General features: G+C 47.4%; 1 protein-coding gene across 1 annotated transcript in view; it reads left to right on the top strand.

The window, feature by feature from the left end:
• The window catches only part of LOC146772770 (uncharacterized), a 247132-nt gene that overhangs the window by 27267 nt on the left and 198796 nt on the right, over positions 1–21069 (top strand). The window contains 1 exon segment of the mRNA XM_085637032.1: positions 4575–4732. Within this exon segment, the coding sequence (XP_085493158.1) occupies positions 4575–4732 (158 nt within the window).

Here is a 21069-nt window from a genome sequence, read left to right as displayed (position 1 = left end):
CCCCCTCCATTCCGATCACCGGCCTCCCACTTGCTCGTGTCCCCGCACCCCCTACCCCTGTCTCCACTGCTGCCACCAATGCCGAGTCTATGGACATCCTGCGGCAGTTGCGGGTTGGTCAGACTGCGACGCTTAATGTCCTCCATGGCCACAGCCAAGTGCTCAACCAGATGGAGGCATACTTGGAGGGCATTTCAGCCGCGCAGTCTGACCAACGCAACTTGCTGAGGTCCATAGACTCGACACTGACTGCAGCAGTGGGTCTCCTGCAGCGCTACATCCCACCCCCTACCCCTGCCCCATCCACACTTCCCACTCCTATGCCTGTCCCACGTACACCCAGACGTCAGCATGCACGCACAACACCAGACACAGGCACCACACCAGCAGGGCAGGGCAAGCGCACACCTCCTGGCACGCACACACAGGGTGAGGTAGGCACACCCACTGGGTTGGGGGGCAAATGTAAGTCACGCAGCCAGAGTGGGAGTCCGCATTCCGCCAAATCCACTTCCTCCAAATCCACTCCCCCCAGCTCTCCTGGCCACGAATCCAGCAAAGATTCCTTCATGGCCGCTCTGTCCCTGAGCCCAACAGTGACACCACCCAGCAAGCGGGCAAAGGAATCCCCGGTCAGGGTAGTTGAGTGCCCCCCCCCCTGTCCACACCCTCCCCCAGTGGCGCTGCGACCCATTCCTCTGCCCCCCCCCTCCTTGGGGCCTGTGGTTCCTTCGGGTGCAGGGGATACGCTGGGGGACCTTGCTGACGTGTGCAGCGCCATCCTCACCACCTCCTTTGGCGCTGCCCCAACCCCTGTGGTGGAGTCCTCCGTCCCTGCACCCACAACGCCTGCCCTTGCCCCTCCTGTCCCTGCGGTGCCTGGTCCTTCCCCCCCACATGATGCCCCCCCCCCCCTGTGGAAGACAGGGTGGTCTGAACTGTGCAGGCAAGCTAGGGGACACGCGTCCCACTGTGTCCCCCATCCAGCTGTGACTAATGGACTGCCCTATGGGCTTTGTAAATATTGAACTTTATCCACGCAAACATTTTTTACTAATGCTGAATAAAGCCATTTTTTTTTTCTTACAACACTACTGCTTTTGTGGTATTGCTGTTGGTGGGGCTGCTCCATGATTTTGGGTGGTGATCATGTGTTGGGTGTGTGGGAAATGTAGTAGTGTGCTGGTCATAGGGGGGACCCTGGTATCTGTGTGCCATCACAAGGTGTTAGCTAAGTTTCTTTGTTCATGTAGGCAGTTACTGCATGGTGTCATTGTCCCAAGGTGTGTTCCTTCCTCTGTGTACCCTGACATTTTCCCTGCAGGGTGTTTCCAATATGTTGCGCTGAGCTGTGTCTACATTAGCTGGGTGTGTGACGGACCCCTTCAACTTTGGCCATGCATGCAGTGCGATGTCGCCACCTGCATCATTCGTGGCATCCTGGATGATCACTGTACTTGTGTATGTAGTCTGTTGACATGACTTCATGTGGACATGTTCCCTTTTAGGCAGTATGCATATGTGTACTCCCAGCCTCGCACACATGTGTTACATGTACTACAGGATCTTTGTGCACCTGACTGACAATTGTGGCAATTGGATCTGTGGGTACTCCACCCTTTTTCTTTCCATGGGCACTGCTGGGAGGACTCTGCACACACCCCTCCTGCGTCTGGGCACTGCTGGGAATGATAGGCACACACCCCTCCTGTGTCTGGGCACTGCTGGGAGGACTCTGAACACACCCCTCCTGTGTCTGGGCACTGCTGGGAGGACTCTGCACCCACCCCTCATATGTCTGGGCACTGCTGGGAGGACTCTGCACCCACCCCTCCTGTGTCTGGGCACTGCTGGGAGGACTCTGCACACACCCCTCCTGCGTCTGGGCACTGCTGGGAATGATAGGCACACACCCCTCCTGTGTCTGGGCACTGCTGGGAGGACTGTGCACACACCCCTCCTGTGTCTGGGCACTGCTGGGAGGACTCTGCACCCACCCCTCCTGTGTCTGGGCACTGCTGGGAGGACTCTGCACACACCCCTCCTGCGTCTGGGCACTGCTGGGAATGATAGGCCCACACCCCTCCTATGTCTGGGCACTGCTGGCAGGACTCTGTACACACCCCTCCTGTGTCTGGGCACTGCTGGGAGGACTCTGCACCCACCCCTCCTGTGTCTGGGCACTGCTGGGAGGACTCTGCACACACCCCTCCTGCGTCTGGGCACTGCTGGGAATGATAGGCACATACCCCTCCTGTGTCTGGGCACTGCTGGGAGGACTCTGCACACACCCCTCCTGTGTCTGGGCACTGCTGGGAGGACTCTGCACCCACCCCTCCTGTGTCTGGGCACTGCTGGGAGGACTCTGCACACACCCCTCCTGCGTCTGGGCACTGCTGGGAATGATAGGCACACACCCCTCCTGTGTCTGGGCACTGCTGGGAATGATAGGCACACACCCCTCCTGTGTCTGGGCACTGCTGGGAGGACTCTGCACACACCCCTCCTGTGTCTGGCCATGTACGCTCCATACATACACGGGTGGGGGTACGGTCTGTACATACACTGGTGGGGTGGGGGTACGGTCCATACATACACTGTTGGGGTGGGGGTATGCTCCATACGTACGCGGGTGGGGTGGGGGTACGCTCCATACATACACTGTTGGGGTGGGGGTACGCTCCATATGTATGCGGGTGTGGGTAGGGTCCGTACATACACGGGTGGGGGTACGCTCCGAACATACGCGGGTCTGGGTACGCTCCATGCATACACGGGTGGGGGACGGTCCGTACATACACTGGTGGGGTGGGGGTACGGTCCGTACATACACTGGTGGGGTGGGGGTACGGTCCGTACATACACTGGTGGGGTGGGGGTACGGTCCGTACATACACTGGTGGGGTGGGGGTACGGTCCATACACACACTGGTGGGGTGGGGGTACGCTCCATACATACACTATTGGGGTGGGGGTACGCTCCATACGTACGCGGGTGTGGGTAGGGTCCGTACATACACGGGTGGGGGTACGCTCCGAACATACGCGGGTCTGGGTACGCTCCATGCATACACGGGTGGGGGTACGCTCCGAACATACGCGGGTCTGGGTACGCTCCTTGCATACACGGGTGGGGGTGAGGTCCGTACATACACTGTTGGGGTGGGGGTACGCTCCATACATACATTGTTGGGGTGGGGGTACGCTCCATAAGTACGCGGGTGTGGGTAGGGTCCGTACATTCACGGGTGGGGGTACGCTCCGAACATACGCGGGTCTGGGTACGCTCCATGCAAACACGGGTGGGGGTACGCTCCGAACATACGCGGGTCTGGGTAGGCTCCATGCATACACGGGTGGGGGTACGGTCCGTACATACACTGTTGGGGTGGGGGTACGCTCCATACATACACTGTTGGGGTGGGGGTACGCTCCATACGTACGCGGGTGTAGGTAGGGTCCGTACATACACGGGTGGGGGTACGCTCCGAACATACGCGGGTCTGGGTACGCTCCATGCATACACGGGTGGGGGTACGGTCCGTACATGCACTGTTGGGGTGTTGGTACGCGCCGTACATACACTGGTGGGGGTGCGGCCCGTACCCGGGCCTTTGGAACATGGGTACGGGCCGTACCGCCATTGTTGGGGTGACGTAGGGGTGGGCATGGTACGACTCGTACCCACGCTCTTAAGGCGTGGGTACGGTACGTACCGGACTTGTTGTGTTGCCGGTTCGCGTGTACATCCACTTCCGTTGCTGGACACGCCCCCACCCCCTCGCAGTGACCAGGCCCTGAAGGTCAGGTATGTCCAGGGCATGTATGATTTGTGACTTGGGTGGGGGTTTTGTGTCCTGCCCCTGCCCCCCCCCTTTGCCCCTGGGTGTTGTTCTGACCTTCTGCGGCGTCTGCGTCGGTTCCTGTAGAGCAGGTGGACTGCTATGAGGGCTGGCATGACACGTAGGTTCGGGTCTATGGCTGTCCGTCGCGTACAGGTGCTCCTTGCGCGTGTCGGCCTGATTTCCCGGCAGTTTTTGGCAGTCGGAGAATTTTATCCGTGCGGGGTGACGTCGGTGCGGATCGTACATCCTGGCTCGTGAAACGCAGCCTGAATGCGTCCCGACGTCATGTCGGCGCGTTCCCCGGATCACATTTGTATGTATATTTTCGTCGGTCGGTGTTTTGTACGAATCGTACGGATATGGAGTGTCCATGCGATTCGTACTTCCATGTTTGTAATGTTTTTTTCCCGGGTACGAGTCAGACGGAAAAAACGCTCCGTCCGACGGTTCGTACCCGGTTTCTCCAGGATCGGAATCGGCACCATACTATATTGGGCTGTTCAAGGTTGAGCAGGTTTTGGGCCAAAGTTGTAGTTCTGTGTTTTTTTCCAGAGAACAATGCACATAATAGTATGGACAATTGGATGATAGACCAGAAAGTACAAACTAATCTGGTTTTTCATCATGGCATCAGTCTTCAATTGTGGACATGCAGTTAGTATAATGTGTTTGTAAATAGTGTAACCTTGATTTTAAAAATAATTTCCCATGTATTTATAACTCTTTCAGAAGCATCGAAACCCCTAATTTATGGTTTGCTGGTGCTGATTCCCTTCGTCCTGATCTGAAGCCAGTGCCAGAGTTACAGAACTGGCAGGACACCATTGGACGCCATGTTGCACCCGATCTACCACAGAAGGAAACGGCTAGGCAGGACGCCATACATGGTGAGCAGTCCAATTCATTGTCTGATTTCTGATTCAGGCTTTTTTGGTGCATGTTACAAAGCATTGTTTGAATTTTATTTGTTTTCCAATGAGCAGCTACAGATGCAAAATAACTATACTATTAAAGATGAGGGAGCAATGTACAAAAATTGCTTTTCCCAAATTGGGATTCTTACTGAAAGTCTGAAACGCAATTCGGAAAATGCAATCCCTAATCCCTAGTGGGTCACAAATTGACCTTCCTCATTAATATTAATAGGTAATTCGCAGTATGCGACCCATTAGGAATGATAGCCATCACATGGATGGTGGCCTGCTGGGGTCAGCACACCACCATGTCTGTGATTGCTTTTTAATACAGCAATCTTGTTTTCTCTAAGTACAGCCCGTTTACTTTCAAGGAAAATAGAAAATGAAACTTTTAAGTTTTGTGGGACCACTGCCTACTCCTAAAATATATTTTTGTTTACATTCTCAAAAGGGATGTGGATCTTTTGTGTCCCCTTCCCATTTGCCAATGGTTACCACTGCATTTTAGTAGTGGGTAAAAATGCATGTTTTGCAACCTGTTGTTCGGCTGCAAAACATTAACACTACTGCAAATTGATAGTTGAAAGGGACCCCTAAACACACTCCTTCCAACTACCAAATCACTGAATCAAATTTCGATTTGGTAGTTACTGAATTGCAATTTGGCATTTGTACTTTAAAACATGTTTTTGCTGTTGCAAACAAGCTGATTTGTGATTCAGCCTGTCTATCACCTCAAAAACATATTTGACATATGGCCCTAAGCCAGCATTTGCATTACATTGCCTCAGATGCACGGGAGCCCATTTATTTTGGTCACTGGTAGAGTGAGATTTATCCTAAAGCAAATACCCTTACTCTCAGGACATACTATGCCGTACTGGAGAGATCCGCCTCAGCAATGAGTCTGACTGGTTTCCAGCCTCAACCGTACTAGTAGGCAATTGTTCTTTAAATGAGAATTATAAAAAGCTTGGTGTAGCAGCAAGGATTCTATTAGAAAATAAATAGTCTAACATCTTGAAAATATTGATTCGGGCGTGCACGGTATCGGGGAAACAAAGCTTCCAAAAATTGTTCTGAACATTTTTTCCCGTAATGGAAAAGACATGAACACTCACTCCACTCTATACAAAAATAAATCTGGAAGAGAGAAAGGGAAATGTGGAAGCTGAAGTAAATGGCTATCTTGATGAGTTACATTGGGTCTTACATCATATGTGTCTCCTTCTGTCAGTTCAAGCTGTTGAGTTCATAGCATGTTGCATTTTGAGACTCACTATTTTAGGTCTGGGCTCAAAAAAACTCAGTAGGCATCCTACCATTGGCTAATAAGAAAATACTGTGCTTTTACGTGAAACTGTAGCTTGGTCAGTAAGATTAAGGGAGGGGGTGAGCGCCAGATTTTCTCAAAACAAGGCTGGCATATAATGTTTAAATACATCATACGAAAACCAGGGTGCATGAGCGGGTACTAAGGGGCAGTGGAAAGGGAGAGGAATGCAGATCGATAGGAGCACTAAGGGGGAAAACACAATATTTTGTAAAATAATCAATGTTTTTGAGGACGTTCGAAACAGAGAGTGAGAGAGTGTGTGCGTTTTTGTCTGCGCGTATGGAAAAATTCCTGCTGAAATCCGACTGACACCTCACAATACCCGACTGAAAGCGCCTGTCCCCAACTATTTATCAGAAGATACATTTATCACTGGGGTGTAATGCCTCAACCCCCCCCCCCCCCCCCTAAGCTACACCCCTGCTTTTATACTTTAACGGCTCTAAGTGGTGCGTAAAGTGATTTGTCAGTCACTGTGTCCCTTTGAAGTTAATGTATTGCTTATGACCTGAGAGCCAGTTGACTCTAACCAGGGTCTGACCTCTTCCGCGTGTTAGTTTTTCATGTGCTGAGAAGAACCAAAATCACTCCATGGATCTAACCAGAGAAATTCCATGCTCATAGTTGGCCTTCGTATCTTCATCCTTGTTAGTTAGAGATTACCCTGTGTGACCTGTTACCTGCGAATAATTATAATTAGTTTTTATTACAAGGGTGATTCTCCCTAAGCTGCCTTTGAATTAGTGGTAGTTCCAGGGAGCATTCAGTTACACATGCTTAGTGACCCATGTCAAGTACTAAACCCTTAGAACCTTCTGGCATAGGAGAAAACTGCATTCATCATGAGGGGATGCTAGAGCCATCACTTTTAAAAGAAAAAGAAACTAAAGCAGTTTGTGGCACTCTTAAAATCAGAGACTGAAGGAAAGCGCCAGGCGTAACATGGGTCAACTCTGCGGCACTTCAGTCACCTGAAAGGATCATCTCTAAAAAGTGAACAGGCTCAGAGCAGAGTTTAACTTATATCATTAGGGATGGCAGACTGTCAACATTGGAGAATAGTTGGTCACAGAGTCAGTAGCATGTTAGAATGTCTTCTGGAATTTCTTTTTACATTGCTGCCACATTCTGATAACTCTTTTGACAGCACTTCTTTTGTTGCCAAAACACTCTTTTGTTTGTTCCCAGAAGGCATCACAACTTTTTAAGATTCATTCCTATCAAGACAGGTGCTATTTTTCAGCATTTTTGTTGAATACTGGGATCAGCACCTCTGGCTGACTTCTCTGGACTCACTGTCCTCAACCAGTAAATACTGTAAAACATCTGGAATTTATTGATACTAATCTTCCTGTGGAGCTGTGGGTTGCACAGTTGTCTAGCACAGTGTTTCTCAAACTGTGGGACAGAGACTCGCAAGACAATTCACGAAAGTCTAGCAATCAATTAGAATACCTTTAAATTCCGTATTTTCTCTTGTCACATTTGCTGTACTACAATGACAGAGGTCAAATGTCAAGCTCTGACTCCTGCCAAATTGCTGCTTATATTTTTTAACATTGAGATTGGTTTTTAGAAGCCCCTCTCACTTGCAATAAAAAAAAGTACAGTGAATTATGTGACAATCTTGATGGGGGTACTGGGAATGTGAAAGGAAAGCCTACTGGATGTTATTTGAACTGTAACACAAGAAAATGTATATACCTGTAAATTAACTGTAAACAGTAATTTTACTATAAAGCAAAACTTAGGTAAGAATAAAATTAGCTGTGGAAATGATCTCAAAAACATAGTACACTGATGAGGCCTAAAGCAGGGCTGTGTCCTTGCCCCAACACTCGTCAATGTATATACCGCAGATTTGGGGAAGATGTATCAAAATGCAAACCTTGCAATCCGCAATATTGGCCCAAACAGAGTTCACTTATTACAGTACCTAGACAATTTGGTAATATTGGATCACACCAAAACTGGACTACAAAGGGGACTGGATGCTCTTAACATCTAGAAGGAAAGCAATGAATTGGTTGTGAACCCAAACAAGACCTTGGTGATGGCTTTTGGACATAAAGCAATAAAAGCTTTACTCAGATGGAGACTGGGCGCCTAGATTATTGCCACCAGAAGAACGTATACCTACCTTGGGGCTTGGCTCAGTGATACTGGGAAGGCAACTTCACACCAACAAAGAATGAAGTCCAAGGCTCAATCAACAAGCAATGCTTTATGCAAACTTCAGGGAAAGCTGTGCAGTCCAACAACGCTGCCAATCAGGAGGGTGATACAATTCAAAATACCGGCGATAGCAGGCTATGCGCAACAAGTGTTCCCTGATCTAATGGGGAGTTTGCTTGAAAACTCCCAGTGTCAGGTGTGCAAACATATCTTTAACTTACCTCTATATGCCGCAACAGTCTGATCCGCCTGGAGTCAGGCCTTGTCAAGCAAAACTATGAATGCTTGGGAACACAGGCGAAACATTACCAAGTCATTAAAGCACCCACAGGATGCTTAAAAAGTGTGCTTAGACCAATATACGAAGGAACGGCAAATCTGCGGAACAGCTACATGCAAAAAGCTGTGGGGGTACTTGGTTTTGCAATGGAAAACTGTTTTTTGGAAGAGATGAGCTATGCTGCAATTAAGAATGCTATGAACAAACAAACACACTCGTCAATTATGGCAAGCAGACAAACTTAACTATCTAGCTAAGGGAGGGCAACAAGGTTTAATTTCACCATAATAGGAAAATAGAGCACAGCCATGTCTGAACCAAGCACTGGAAGGAAGCTCCTAAAAGACATCCAATGGGCCAGGATGGTGCCCTTGAGAACAAGAGAGCTAAATCCTGGTTGGAACGCTTTCGCACATATAACCAAATGCAGATTTTGTAAGTATCGAGAGGAGTCCCTGCTCCACCTGGTTTGCTGGTGCCCAGGTCTGCTATACTATGTCGTAAAACCCATGCTTCCATCAAAAGGGTCCCAGACCAGCACAGAAGCAGTATCAGTATCGTTCTCCAGCACCTCAAACTAGGCAAATTTGGGAAATACATGGCAGAGGTGCGTGCCCGGTTGTCCAAGCAACAAGGGCATGATGACTTGACTGTGGCCTGTACAAACAAACCGTAAGCAACTAATCAAAACGTTTGAGTGACCTAGGAGGCGAAGATGTCCTCAGGCAGCTATAATACACACCTTAGCATGCTATTACAAGCACACTAGCACTTTAATGCCTAGGGCTTTAGGCTAGGACACAACTGGAATATTGAACAAAAGGAACAGCTGCTGTTAGTATGTGTTACTGTTTGTTTTATGACTAGGAGCTGCATACACCTTTTAACTGCTGGTTGTCAAGTGGTGCTTTTTTGGGCATATATATTTTACTGTTTTTCTTAAATATTAGGCAATGTGCACAATTTTAAATGGGAATATATACGATTGCACTATTGTTGGAATATTGCAAATGATTTTAGGCAATCGCGCAATAAAAACTTTCATTCATTCATTCATATGTGCTAATCTGGCCAGAATACAGCAATGAACTTGAGTTTCTCTTGCTCACTGAGGTGTATTCGAGAGCACACACACCTGCCAACCTAAAAATGTTATTAAAGTCAAATTCAACTTCAATTAAATCTATAGGAAGGAGAGCAAATAACTTGTCACCCATCTTCACCAATGCCACTATGAACAGGATGAAAAGGCAGGTAGGTTACTGCGTGAACTCTCATATTCCGCGTCTGGCCAACAGGCTAGTTGCATCTAACCAGTAAGCATACGACATTGTCCTGTTCAGTAAAACAGCAATTCAGCATTAAAGATCATTAACAGCCCTAGCTTGTTATACTGGAAAATATGGCCTGGAAATAAACAATAAGAAAACAAAAGTTGTGATCTCTGTGGAAACTATAAATCAAAGAGAAATAAAAATATTCATATGAGATGCAACTTTATCCTTCACATGAAATCTATAAATGCTTTTCTGTCCTTAAGTAAGAGACTGAAGGCTTCCTCCCTACAGCCAATCCTAATTGTCATCAGCAGCAACCTCTCACCAACACTGTGTAATAGGTCTGAATTACTGAGAGGGAGAGACGCAAAGAATCTGAACATTTTACACTCAAAAACATGTAGGCATCTTTTTTACCTCCGGCCGAGCACATCTCAGGTACAGATTTGCTAGAGTTTGGGCTAGTGAAGTAAGTCCTTGTTTATCAAGGAATCTTTATCAAAACTAGGCAAAAATGAGTTAATCACGACAAAAATCCTTGGGGCACTTTGGAGCAAAAGACTCATTCATGCAAGACAAAGATCAATTATTAAAAAGAGTTATGCCTGGATGACAATAAACTCTTATAACGGTCCAATTTAACAGCAATATTTTGAAATTATTTTTTCGACATACATCAAATAAAAATGACTTTCGCTAAGACAGGGAGACTTTTCAAAGAAAGATTTGACATGTTATTGGAATCAAACCTGCAGCACCACAAAGTGTCACCTTTGGATGTAAAGATGAAACAGTTCTACACATTCTGTGCCTATGCCCCTCATTGGTGCCTGTTGGTAGCGGCTCCTCCATTAGGGCGGAGGAGCATCGCCGCACTGCTTTCACGCAGTGCGAGAAGCAGAAAAATAAAATGGTTCTGCTTCTCGCACTGCCAGAAAGCAGAAGGTTATGCTTGTTTGGGGGCAGGTGGGTGGGCGGGTTGGGAAGGAATGGCTTACCCAATGTTGCGGGCCCTGACTGTTTGGTTGGCCCTCTGGGGGCCCACTAAACCAGTCATGCACACTCTCCCTTTTCTCCATGTAGGCTGCATGCAGCCTACATGGAGAAATGGCCTCCCCATAAGTGCCTGGCTGGGCGCCGTCCCTACCAATCACAACGCTGCCATTGCAGGGTTGGGATTGGCTGAGGGGAGGGAGGCTTCCTGGTTCCTGTTCAGCAGGAGAGCAGGAAAACGGGACCCAGCCCGGAGCCGCGGCGTTGCGGCACCCGGGAAGGTAAGTTTATTTTTTGCAAATATTATTTAATCACCCCCACCCACGCGTGAACCCCTGCACGAACCCCCATCCACCCCCCCCATGCCGGCTGTGACTGGGTGAAAGGTAATTGCTCAGACGTGCATTCAACTACCTTTGCATTGTACAAGCTGTAATTCAATTTTCAAATGGCACACACAGCTGAACAGTGAAGCTGGCAAATATATAGATTGGTCTACATAGGCCTCAACTCCCCAAAATAATTAAGTAGCCCCTGCAGAAACAACACTGCCGCTTTTCACATATTTACCTAAAGAAGCTTTATTCTCTTTTAGCAAACACCTTCGCTGATCACTCAAAGAATCAGAGTTCACAACTGCAAATTTTTACAAATCTAGCAATTATTTAATCTGTTTTCATTCATATTTATTTATTTTTTGTCAGTGTTTTGTCACTTTATTTTTTTATAGCATGTATTTATTTTTAGAATTGTTTTTGTTAGCTGACCAAGCAAACATGCTTTCTTATACATGCCTTCGTTTTAGAAAAGGAGAGCGGAAGATTTTGTAGAAAAAAATAAACTTGGGGGAATGGATTTTTCATATTGATTTAAATTCAAGCCGAGGCAGTTTCAGGCGGGAGACACCTCAAATAAAGCGATGTTTGTCTTCAAAGAGCGTGAGTCTCCCTCCTGAGTCGGGTCTGTTGGCATGGGTGCTTCCTGCAGACAGCAGGCCTTTTCCATCGAGGCTCTCATGAACTGAAACCACAAAAGGCATCTCATACTTCACCCCATGGCAAAGGAATACAATGTTTCTTCTGTTTCGAAAGAATGTGGCGGCTCACTGATTTGGTTTCTGTTGCCTGAGCCTTTGTGCCATCATTTTCTGGACCTGATGTCCTTTGAGGACATCTGTGCTGGATACTAACAGGTTCCATTTGTCCGAATTGCTGCACATTGTTTCCGGCCTTATTCAAAACTGTCCTTCCTTGCTTACCCCAAACCACGAACAACGATCATGGACGTTTACTGCCCTCAGTGGAGAACAGTTCTTCAATTATATCTACAGCTAATGCTTTGCTAAGAAGACAGAATGTCATGGTAAGAGGTGTTACAGAATCTTTGCACGAGGTTGCTGCATAATGGCAACATTCACTCCTCTTTAGGCTGAAACTGCAACATTGTATCAGCATAGCAGTGCTGGAAGCCGGAATAAGGATGCAGTGTGACTGGGACAATTTAATCTAGAATCTTCAAAATGTGGGCCAGCATAATGCTGTGTAGACACCTCTTGTGCTCTGTGATCCTCTGAATGCCTATGCGCATACAGACCTCTTGTGCTCTGTGATCCTCTGAATGCCTATGCGCATACAGACCTCTTGTGCTCTGTGATCCTCTGAATGCCTTTGCGCATACAGACCTCTTGTGCTCTGTGATCCTCTGAATGCCTATGCGCATACAGACCTCTTGTGCTCTGTGATCCTCTGAATGCTTACGCGCATACAGACCTCTTGTGCTCTGTGATCCTCTGCATGCCTATGCGCATACAGACCTCTTGTGCTCTGTGATCCTCTGAATGCCTATGCGCATACAGACCTCTTGTGCTCTGTGATCCTCTGAATGCCTATGCGCATACAGACCTCTTGTGCTCTGTGATCCTCTGAATGCATATGCGCATACAGACCGCTTGTGCTCTGTGATCCTCTGAATGCCTATGCGCATACAGACGAATGAGCTCTGAAGGTACAGAGATCAATAATGGTCACCTTGCATTTACATCTTGTTGAGGCAATAAACAGTGACGCCAGTGCTTAATTAGTAAAATAAATAAATAAATAAGCTCCAGGGCTCTCGTCAAGAGGCCACTGCAGCTTGCACCACACATTGCCCCTGCCAACGCTGCCAATGGCAGTACCAACACATCTACTAACCATCGCACCCCTACAAGTGTGACAATTCAGACTATTTCAGGCCCCAAAAGCTGTAAGAATGGCTTGGGCGGCACGTAATAGTCATTTTTATTGTATTCTGAAATAATAATTAACTGTTGTTGTGATAATGTCTAAACTAGCCTCACCCTGCCACCTTGTGGTAGACTGCCAAGCTCCTGTGTTGACAATTAAGTGCTGACTAGAAGGAAGGGTCCCTACTTGGACAAAGGTGCATACCTCTGTCAATTTGAGACCCCCATTTATAGCAGTCGGTCTATACCAGTTATCAACTTGCCCACTATACACATGTCGCTTGGGATGTGGCAAGTAAAGATTTCAGGGCCCATTTGACTCAAATCATTCTGGGTGGACAGGATGCAGCCAAATATTTAATTCGGCCTGGCCAGGATACTACCAGCTGTTTTGTGCCGGCAGTCAGCAATTAGAGTGATGCTTTGTTGCCGCACGCAAATGCGATCTGCATGCTTTTCTGGAGATGTGCAGGCATCCTTCATGGATATGGCTTTTAATGAATCCATTCTTTTTGGCAAAAATACTTATTCCACCCTGAAGATTTTCAAGTAAAGCCAAGTGACAGCACTCACTTTAGGCCTTTTGACACCTACACTAATCAGTTTTGGTCATTCTGGAACTATTTTATGGGTTGGCATACAGACTGCGTCAGGTCCCCCACCCCTGCTCCAGTCCCCTTAGCCCTATCGTGGCCATGGACTTGGGGGAGGTGGTCATGTGCCGGTCACCAAAGGCACTGGCTTTCCTTGCCCATCTCCCCTGTGCATCATCAATCTTCAAGCCTCTTTGGTTAGCCCTTCGAGGCACACAACCACCTTGTGGCAAGCAGGATTTGAAATTTTCTCCCAGTCCATTACATCCGACTGATGGGTACACCAGCATACTCCAGTTTGTCCAGCAGAGCTTTATTCTCCCATTTCTTTGCTTTCCACCACAGCTTCTGCCCGTCTTAGTGCTGCTCTCAGAGGAGCACCTCTACATTTAATTGATAGAGTGAGCTCCGCTGTCCCAAGATGTGATTGAGAGGGTGACAGCCTAAAAAATAAGGACGGTTGTTACTCCCACTTTCTCCTTGTGCCGAAGAAGGATGAGGTCTACATCCTATTTTGGATCTTTGCCATCTGAATGCCGTCCTTCGGATGGGCCAATTCAAAATGCTCACACTGGATCAAGTTCTGTCATCCCTAGATCTCGGCAGCTGAATAGTAGCCCTGGGCCTACAGGATACCTACTTTCATGTGACCTGTAGTACAAGGTGGCCAGGAGCATTCTCAGCTGGCAGTGCTCCCCTTTGGCCTTACCAGCGCCCCCTGGTGCTCACAAAGTGACTGTGGTGGTCACTGCTTATCTTCAGAGATTGGGGATACCAATTTTCCTCTAACTAGACGACTGGCTGGTGAAAGGGGGCTAACCTCAGTCAGCAGTAAACCACCTCTGACTGCAATCCTGCTGACATTGTTGGGATTCTCAATCAATGAGCGGAAGTCACACTGGACTTCTGCACAGAAACTTCCTTTTAAAGAAGCTATTCTGGACACAGTGTAGTTCAGGGCCTTCCCTCTGTTGCAACAAGTCTAGGACATTCAAGCTATGATCCCGATGTTTCAGCCTCAATCCTGAATCTCAGTTAGTGCAGCACCTGCTTGTCCACTTTGCCAGGTGCATATGCTGGCTGTACAGTGAATTCTGAAGCCTCGGTCGGTTCAGCAGCAAGGGAACCTTGACAGTGGGATCTGAAGTCTCTTGGGTCCAGCTCCAAGGGAACCTGGCAGATATCATCCAGGTTTCTGAGCTGATTGCAAAAGATCTTCAGTGGCGGCTATCCGACCACAGCCTGACCAGTGGCAGACCCCTTTCCCTTTTGCCCCAAGAGCTGACTGTGGTGACGGATGCATTACTGCTGGCTAGGGGAGGCCATCTGGGCCATCTGGGAGAGGTGGAGATCAGAGGACTCTGGTCTCTTGTGGAAATAGAGCTCCACATAAGGCGCTAAATGCTTTTCATCAGGGCAAGGCTGGTGCAGGTTCTCATGGACAACACCGCCGCCATGTAGTACTTCAACAAGAAGGACAGAGTGGGGTCCTTGGTCCTCTGCTAAGAGGCTCTGCATGTCCGAAGTTGGCTGGAGCATCAGGGTATTTCTCAGATCATGAACCTCCTAGCAGGTTGACCAGTATATCCGTGGATGCTGGTGGATCCCAAATGGCAGTTGTGCTCTGTGGTGGAAAAGGACATCCGGCAGTGTGGAGAACTGTGGCTGATCTTTTCGCCACTGTTGAAAATGCAGTGTCAAAAATTCTGCTGCGCATTGGAGTTTCCCACAAATGCTGTCTCTAGGATATGCATGCAGGCTAAAATGGAGCACGGACTCCTCTACACCTATCTGCCACTGCCGTTCTTGCCTCGAGTTCTGAAGAAGCTCAGAATCAACCGCTCCCAAGTCATCCTAGTGGCGCCGCATTGCACAATAATTCTGGGCATGAGTATCTGTCCTCTGATTGGGATATACTTTGAGAGGCTCTTCTGTTGCGGCAGCAGGGAATTCTGCATCCGAACCTGCACAATCTACACTTCCTTGTGAAGAGAATGAACAGCAGGTGTTTCCTGCATTCGATTTGCCACCTGAGGCTGTGAATGTCATCCTTGCTGCAAATCTCTCTGCGAAACTGTACTTTTTCAAGCCAAATGGTTGGATGTTCTGTTGTCTGTTTTTTCTTTGGCGCAGCAAAATTCTTGCAGGTGACTCATAGATTAGTTGGCCCTTTCATACCTTTTGTGTTTTCCTGACCAATCGCCATTATTTAGGTCACCTCTTGTGATGAGTTTTATTCCCAGGCAGTTTGTAAAGCCGCACAGGTATGGCATCCCAATGAGCCCTTGCCAAATGCCCCCGTACGGTGCAGAATGAATGCAGCGAGTGAGCCTGACCATTACAAGAAGGGTTTGGGGGGGTTCTCCCCCCAAGAAAATATGGACAAAAATGGAGTATTCTAAAACACATTTTTCATTATCTATTCAATTGTATTAGCTTTTAAAGCAGTGTGAATAATGACCTAACTGTGCACCAGGATACAACAATCTTTGTTGGGCCTCCTCACTGATTCCCTCCCTATCACCCTCCAACAGTGCCTAACATCTGCCCATAGCCCCTCTCTCACATTTATTTCATTTGTTTAATAGCGCCTCCTAAACTGGTGTATGATGTTGGAGCACTCTACATCACACACAAATACAGAGACAATGAGCAATACGTGTGTAAATCGGTGTGTAGGAAATGTAACAGTGCTTGGTGTAGAAAAGCACAAACCCTGGATTTAGAACATAACACAGTGGCTAGGGTTGGCTTTACTAATAAGAATGTATTTCTACTCAAACAAACCTTTTTAGCAACATTAGGATAATGAAAGACTCAAAAAATATATATAACTTTACAACCTGTACCATGTAGTTTCCGTGTAGCTCTTTGATTACACTTCATAGCTCAGATTATGATTATAATTTATGAAATGAACAGTAACAAAAACGCTTCTGTGCCAAAAGCAGTAACCCACTAAGCTATGCACATACAATACTGTTCAGTTATCTGCATGGTACACGTCCTTTGCTGCAGGCAAATTAACCCTCTGCGCTAACTTAGATAAGTCAAAACTGCCACTAGACAAAACTCCTATCTCTCTCTAGTAGGTACATTAATCACCAGAGTTATCTTGACACTTTACTTGTTTCCTGAAAACTACTGGATATACAAGGAGCTCTGCAATGGGTGCTTTCAAAGCGACTGCACTGCTGCAAAAATGTCCCCCACTAACAAACCTGCCCCCCACCCTTCCAGCCTCCTGAGGAAGCGCCTGATGCCTCGTTCATCCAGTCCAGCCTTGGTACCATAGTGGGATCTCTATTTGTTCCTGATGCTCCTCTTGTGCACCATCTTCAAGCTAATGCAGAGCTACTCGATGCCTCTTCTGACTCTCAAAACTGTCTGACTCCCTGCCGTCGCTTCAGCTTATCTCGTGAGTGAGCTCCAGGCCAGGGGCGGCTGGTGACATGAAAGTGGTGGGTGTAAAATCATTGTCATACTGCACCGTAGCGATCGAGCGCAGCGAGCGAGCGCGAACAACATAAGGGCAGTTCGAGGGGGTTTATCCCTGAGAAAATTTTTAAAAAAGAGTGGCCAAATGGTTCCTTTTCAAGCAAATTTGAGAAAGCAGGAAGGTTAATAAAGCAATTGTGAAAGTGCAGTTATTTCATTAATAAAGAGATGTCACAACATAGGTAGCTGCTTATTCAGTATAACCACAGAGCTTCATACCAGACTTCGAGATACAATGCATTTCTGAGTACAATGTTCAAAATGTGCACCCACCCCAACCACCATGTAGAGTGAGCAGACACATAGCCCTAACTCCAATCTAAAAAACTATTGTAGCCGGGATGAAAGAGCAGCAAAGGAGGTTAGGGCCTCTTGTTCTTCGTCCAAAAATTGCCCACAAATTATGGTAATGGTGGTCAGGCTTTACCAGGTGCCGACAATAAAAATATAACAATTTATATTTGAAACATTAGGATAATCAAACAAAGACTGGAGGTAAAACATATTAACGCATTCATTTTTACCTTGCAGTTTGCATGCAGCTCTTAGTTAATAGTTAATAGCTCACTGTTCTATGTTAGGATTTTAACTTACAAACTGCAAGTAACACAAGGATCTCTCTGTCAAAAGCAGTGACTCACTGACCTATTTACATCATGTGCATTTTGTGATCTGCATCAGGTACATGTTCTTTACAGCAGGCAGATTAACCTTCCAACCCACCCCCCCAAAACAGAGGATGAAACGTCTAATTCGCAGATGCTTGGAAAAAGCACAATAAAAAACTTTAATGGGCAGAATGGCATTACATTAGTGAGAGAAAAACACCCCAGCAGGAGGCACTTTCACATAGCGCTATTTATCTTATTTACACAAGAGCACAAGCAATGTCTGAGGTACTCACATGACTTCTAGATTCTTGCAATGAGCCCCGCTCTGGATGAGCTCCACCTTCTGAATGTGCTTGGGGTGGATGAAATTAGACTCCGTCTTTATGCACTGGCAGCGCAGCTCCGTTCCCATTCTTGCCAATGACATGCCTAGAAGAAAATGGCGAGATTCCATGAGTTAACATAAAACGCGATTCTGAAAGCGCACATCAGGTTGAGGTTTCTAGGCATGTACTACAAACTACAAGCCCCAGCATGCTTACTGGATGAATGAAAGTCTTTGAATGGGTGAAGCTCGCCCTCGTGATATGGAACATGCTGACAAATATGCACTTTATTGTATATCTTTAAAAAATTGTAAGACTGTCCGTAACTCTCATGGGGTGCGAGTGAAAGGCCATCTTCGGTGTTCTGCACTGATCGGCTGTGGCGAGATAGAACATAAATAATTGAGTAGTTTGTCCATGGTCTTGCAGTCATTCCCTGAACTTCTCCATACATCATTGGCGTGAGCCATGGAATACCTCCTCCCACACTCAAATTGTGTCAATGGACCTGCTCACCTGTGGTCTGGGACCCCCACATGGTTTGGTGAACCTGGTGCACATGCTCACCACTGTCGCAATCATCTTAGTATGAGACTCTGGTACTGATGGGCAGTTTAGAAGCTCTCACTGGTGGAACTTGTGAGAAGAGATTGCGCGAACCTGTGGCTGATGGGCAGAGTACCAAGCTGCAGGCCTTACCCTGGCGTGCTCTGCAAGGAGGTTGCATGGGTTGTGCCCTAGTAAAGCAGGACACTCCCCGCATTCAGAAAGTGTTCCACCCTGAAACAGTCACTTTCTGGAAATGCCCCAACGAACTGGAATGCTATACTGACATCTGACTGGTCCACTTATAAAAATGAACTTCAACAGCACTTGTTAAAACCTCTCGCGATGTGTACCCATCTATTGCATCTGATCTCCTCAGACATGTACTACAAAGATACCAAAACCTTTCAGGAGACATCCTCCTGTTCGAATATTATTATTTGGTTCTTCGCTGCTGGCTTTATGTCCTGCTCTGCACCATGTGCTATGGATCATGACGCGCTATTTCATGGATTTAAGTAAATAAACATGAGGAGATGACGTTACGTGTGGCTTAAGGCCACAGAGCTAAAACGTAAGATTTTGTGTTTTTTAATCATCAAAAAAGATTACTGGTCATAGGCTGACCTTAACCCAATTTCTCGCGTACTCTGAGGAGACCACAAGACAAGGTGACTTTAGCCTCCTGTTCCACACCAAAAATACATACATGAAGTTGGCTTAAAACCGCCAGCCTGGAAGGTCCCTTCAGTGTGCACTGTACAAGAACATACAATACAATTCGCTCATGTCCTCGTGTTTTAGGATTTATGGCGTCTTATGCCACGGGTGCTGACTCCTCCATCACACGTGGATCAGTTGCAGGTAGTACTGCTACAGTTCCATTCGCGGCTTGCTGTGCTCGCGGTGGGCGGTCGCGCGGTGATGGGGGGCCGAGGGAGAATAACATTTAGAAAACTTGCCTGACTGCCTCTGCTCCTGGTCCACGTTGGAGCCTCTTCAAGCAGGAACAGCACTGGAGTGGCAACCCCTCAGCCTATCCTGGTGCTGCTGCAGCACCAGGATTGGCTTAGGGCACGGTTACTCTTCGCCCGCCGCCTGCCCATTAGGAGACCAAGGGGCTCCTAATGGGCATGCACAAGCCAGTGCAAACACAATTGTGCATGACTGGGCACGGGCGAAAAATTAGCTCACCTTCCCCACTCATGCACACTTGTGCTGCTGCCTGTCCCTGGCTGGTCTAACAATGCATGTCAGTCAACATGACGCCGGACCGCCCACCCCTTTCAGACTCTGAAGGGGGTGGGCGGTCCGACGTCATGCTGACTGACTGATTGTCAGTTCTCCCTCGGCGTCTCTGAACTTAAGTATACTGAGTCAGTTTACTTAAGTTCAGAGATGCTGAGGGAGCTGTGGGCGCGGGCGGGGGGGGGGGGGGCAATGCCCCAACGCCCCAATGGACGCTCCATGCCTGCTCCAGGCTCTCTTGGTGTAGCCAACATGCCACCTTTTTTTCCAGACAAGCTAGTGTTGAGAACCAAGTTTGTGACTTCCTTTCACTCCCATCTTTAATCCTCTTCACCACTTCAGAGAGACTTTATCGACTGAACCATGAAAGAGTCTTAAGCTTTTTCATTGATCTTTTATTTAATTATTTATTTATTCATAGATATTTTACCCAGTGGCAGTCACCACAGGGTAATTATAGCTAGGTCAGCGTTTCCATGGAAAATGCTTTCTTTGTGTGTTGCTAACAACTTTGGTGCCATTTGACGAATCTCCCAAAAAGTACTCTTGTTTTTGCCTAGTTTGTGCATGGAAAGTTTGGGGTGATCCATCAAGCGAGGCCAAGAGAAAAGGGAGCTCCCAAAACGCAAAATCCCATGCATTTCCCATATACTTCTTTAGCCAGCGCTACCGCAAAAACTGCTGAAGGGAATTAGACCAAATTTCACAGGAAGCTAGGTCTTGGTTCGCAGATTATGCTTTTTGCAATTTGGCGTATATCTATTTAGTAGTTTTAAAGATATTATGGTTTAAAAATATTTGTATATGTGGACAGTAGGTTCACAAGGGATGCTAGCGAGACTCCCTCAAACCTAGTTCTAAATAATGGAGTATTCTGACTGGCCCTGGGAGTTTTTTTTCGCATGGGCCCATTCGCTCCCACAGGAGTGGACGCTCTGATTGGCTGCCAGCTGCAAGAGAAAAATGTTGCTGGAAGACATTAAGGGACTCAAGTACTTAGGGGCTCATTATGATGACGGGCAGACATCAGTCTGCCCGCCATAGTTGCGGTGCTGGGACCGCCTGCCAGACGTGCGGCGGTCCCACCACACATATTAGGATGCTCCCGCCACACTGGGGGTGCATCCTGGGCTTTTAACATTGCAGACGGTGCTGCTGACTGCAGCACTGTACACAATGTCAAAAGTGCTTGCACTGCAT

Source organism: Triturus cristatus, chromosome 12, assembly GCF_964204655.1.
Source record: "Triturus cristatus chromosome 12, aTriCri1.1, whole genome shotgun sequence".
Classification (NCBI taxonomy): Eukaryota; Metazoa; Chordata; class Amphibia; order Caudata; family Salamandridae; genus Triturus; species Triturus cristatus.
Note: the sequence above shows the minus strand (reverse complement) of the source record. Positions and strands in the feature narration are given on the sequence as shown.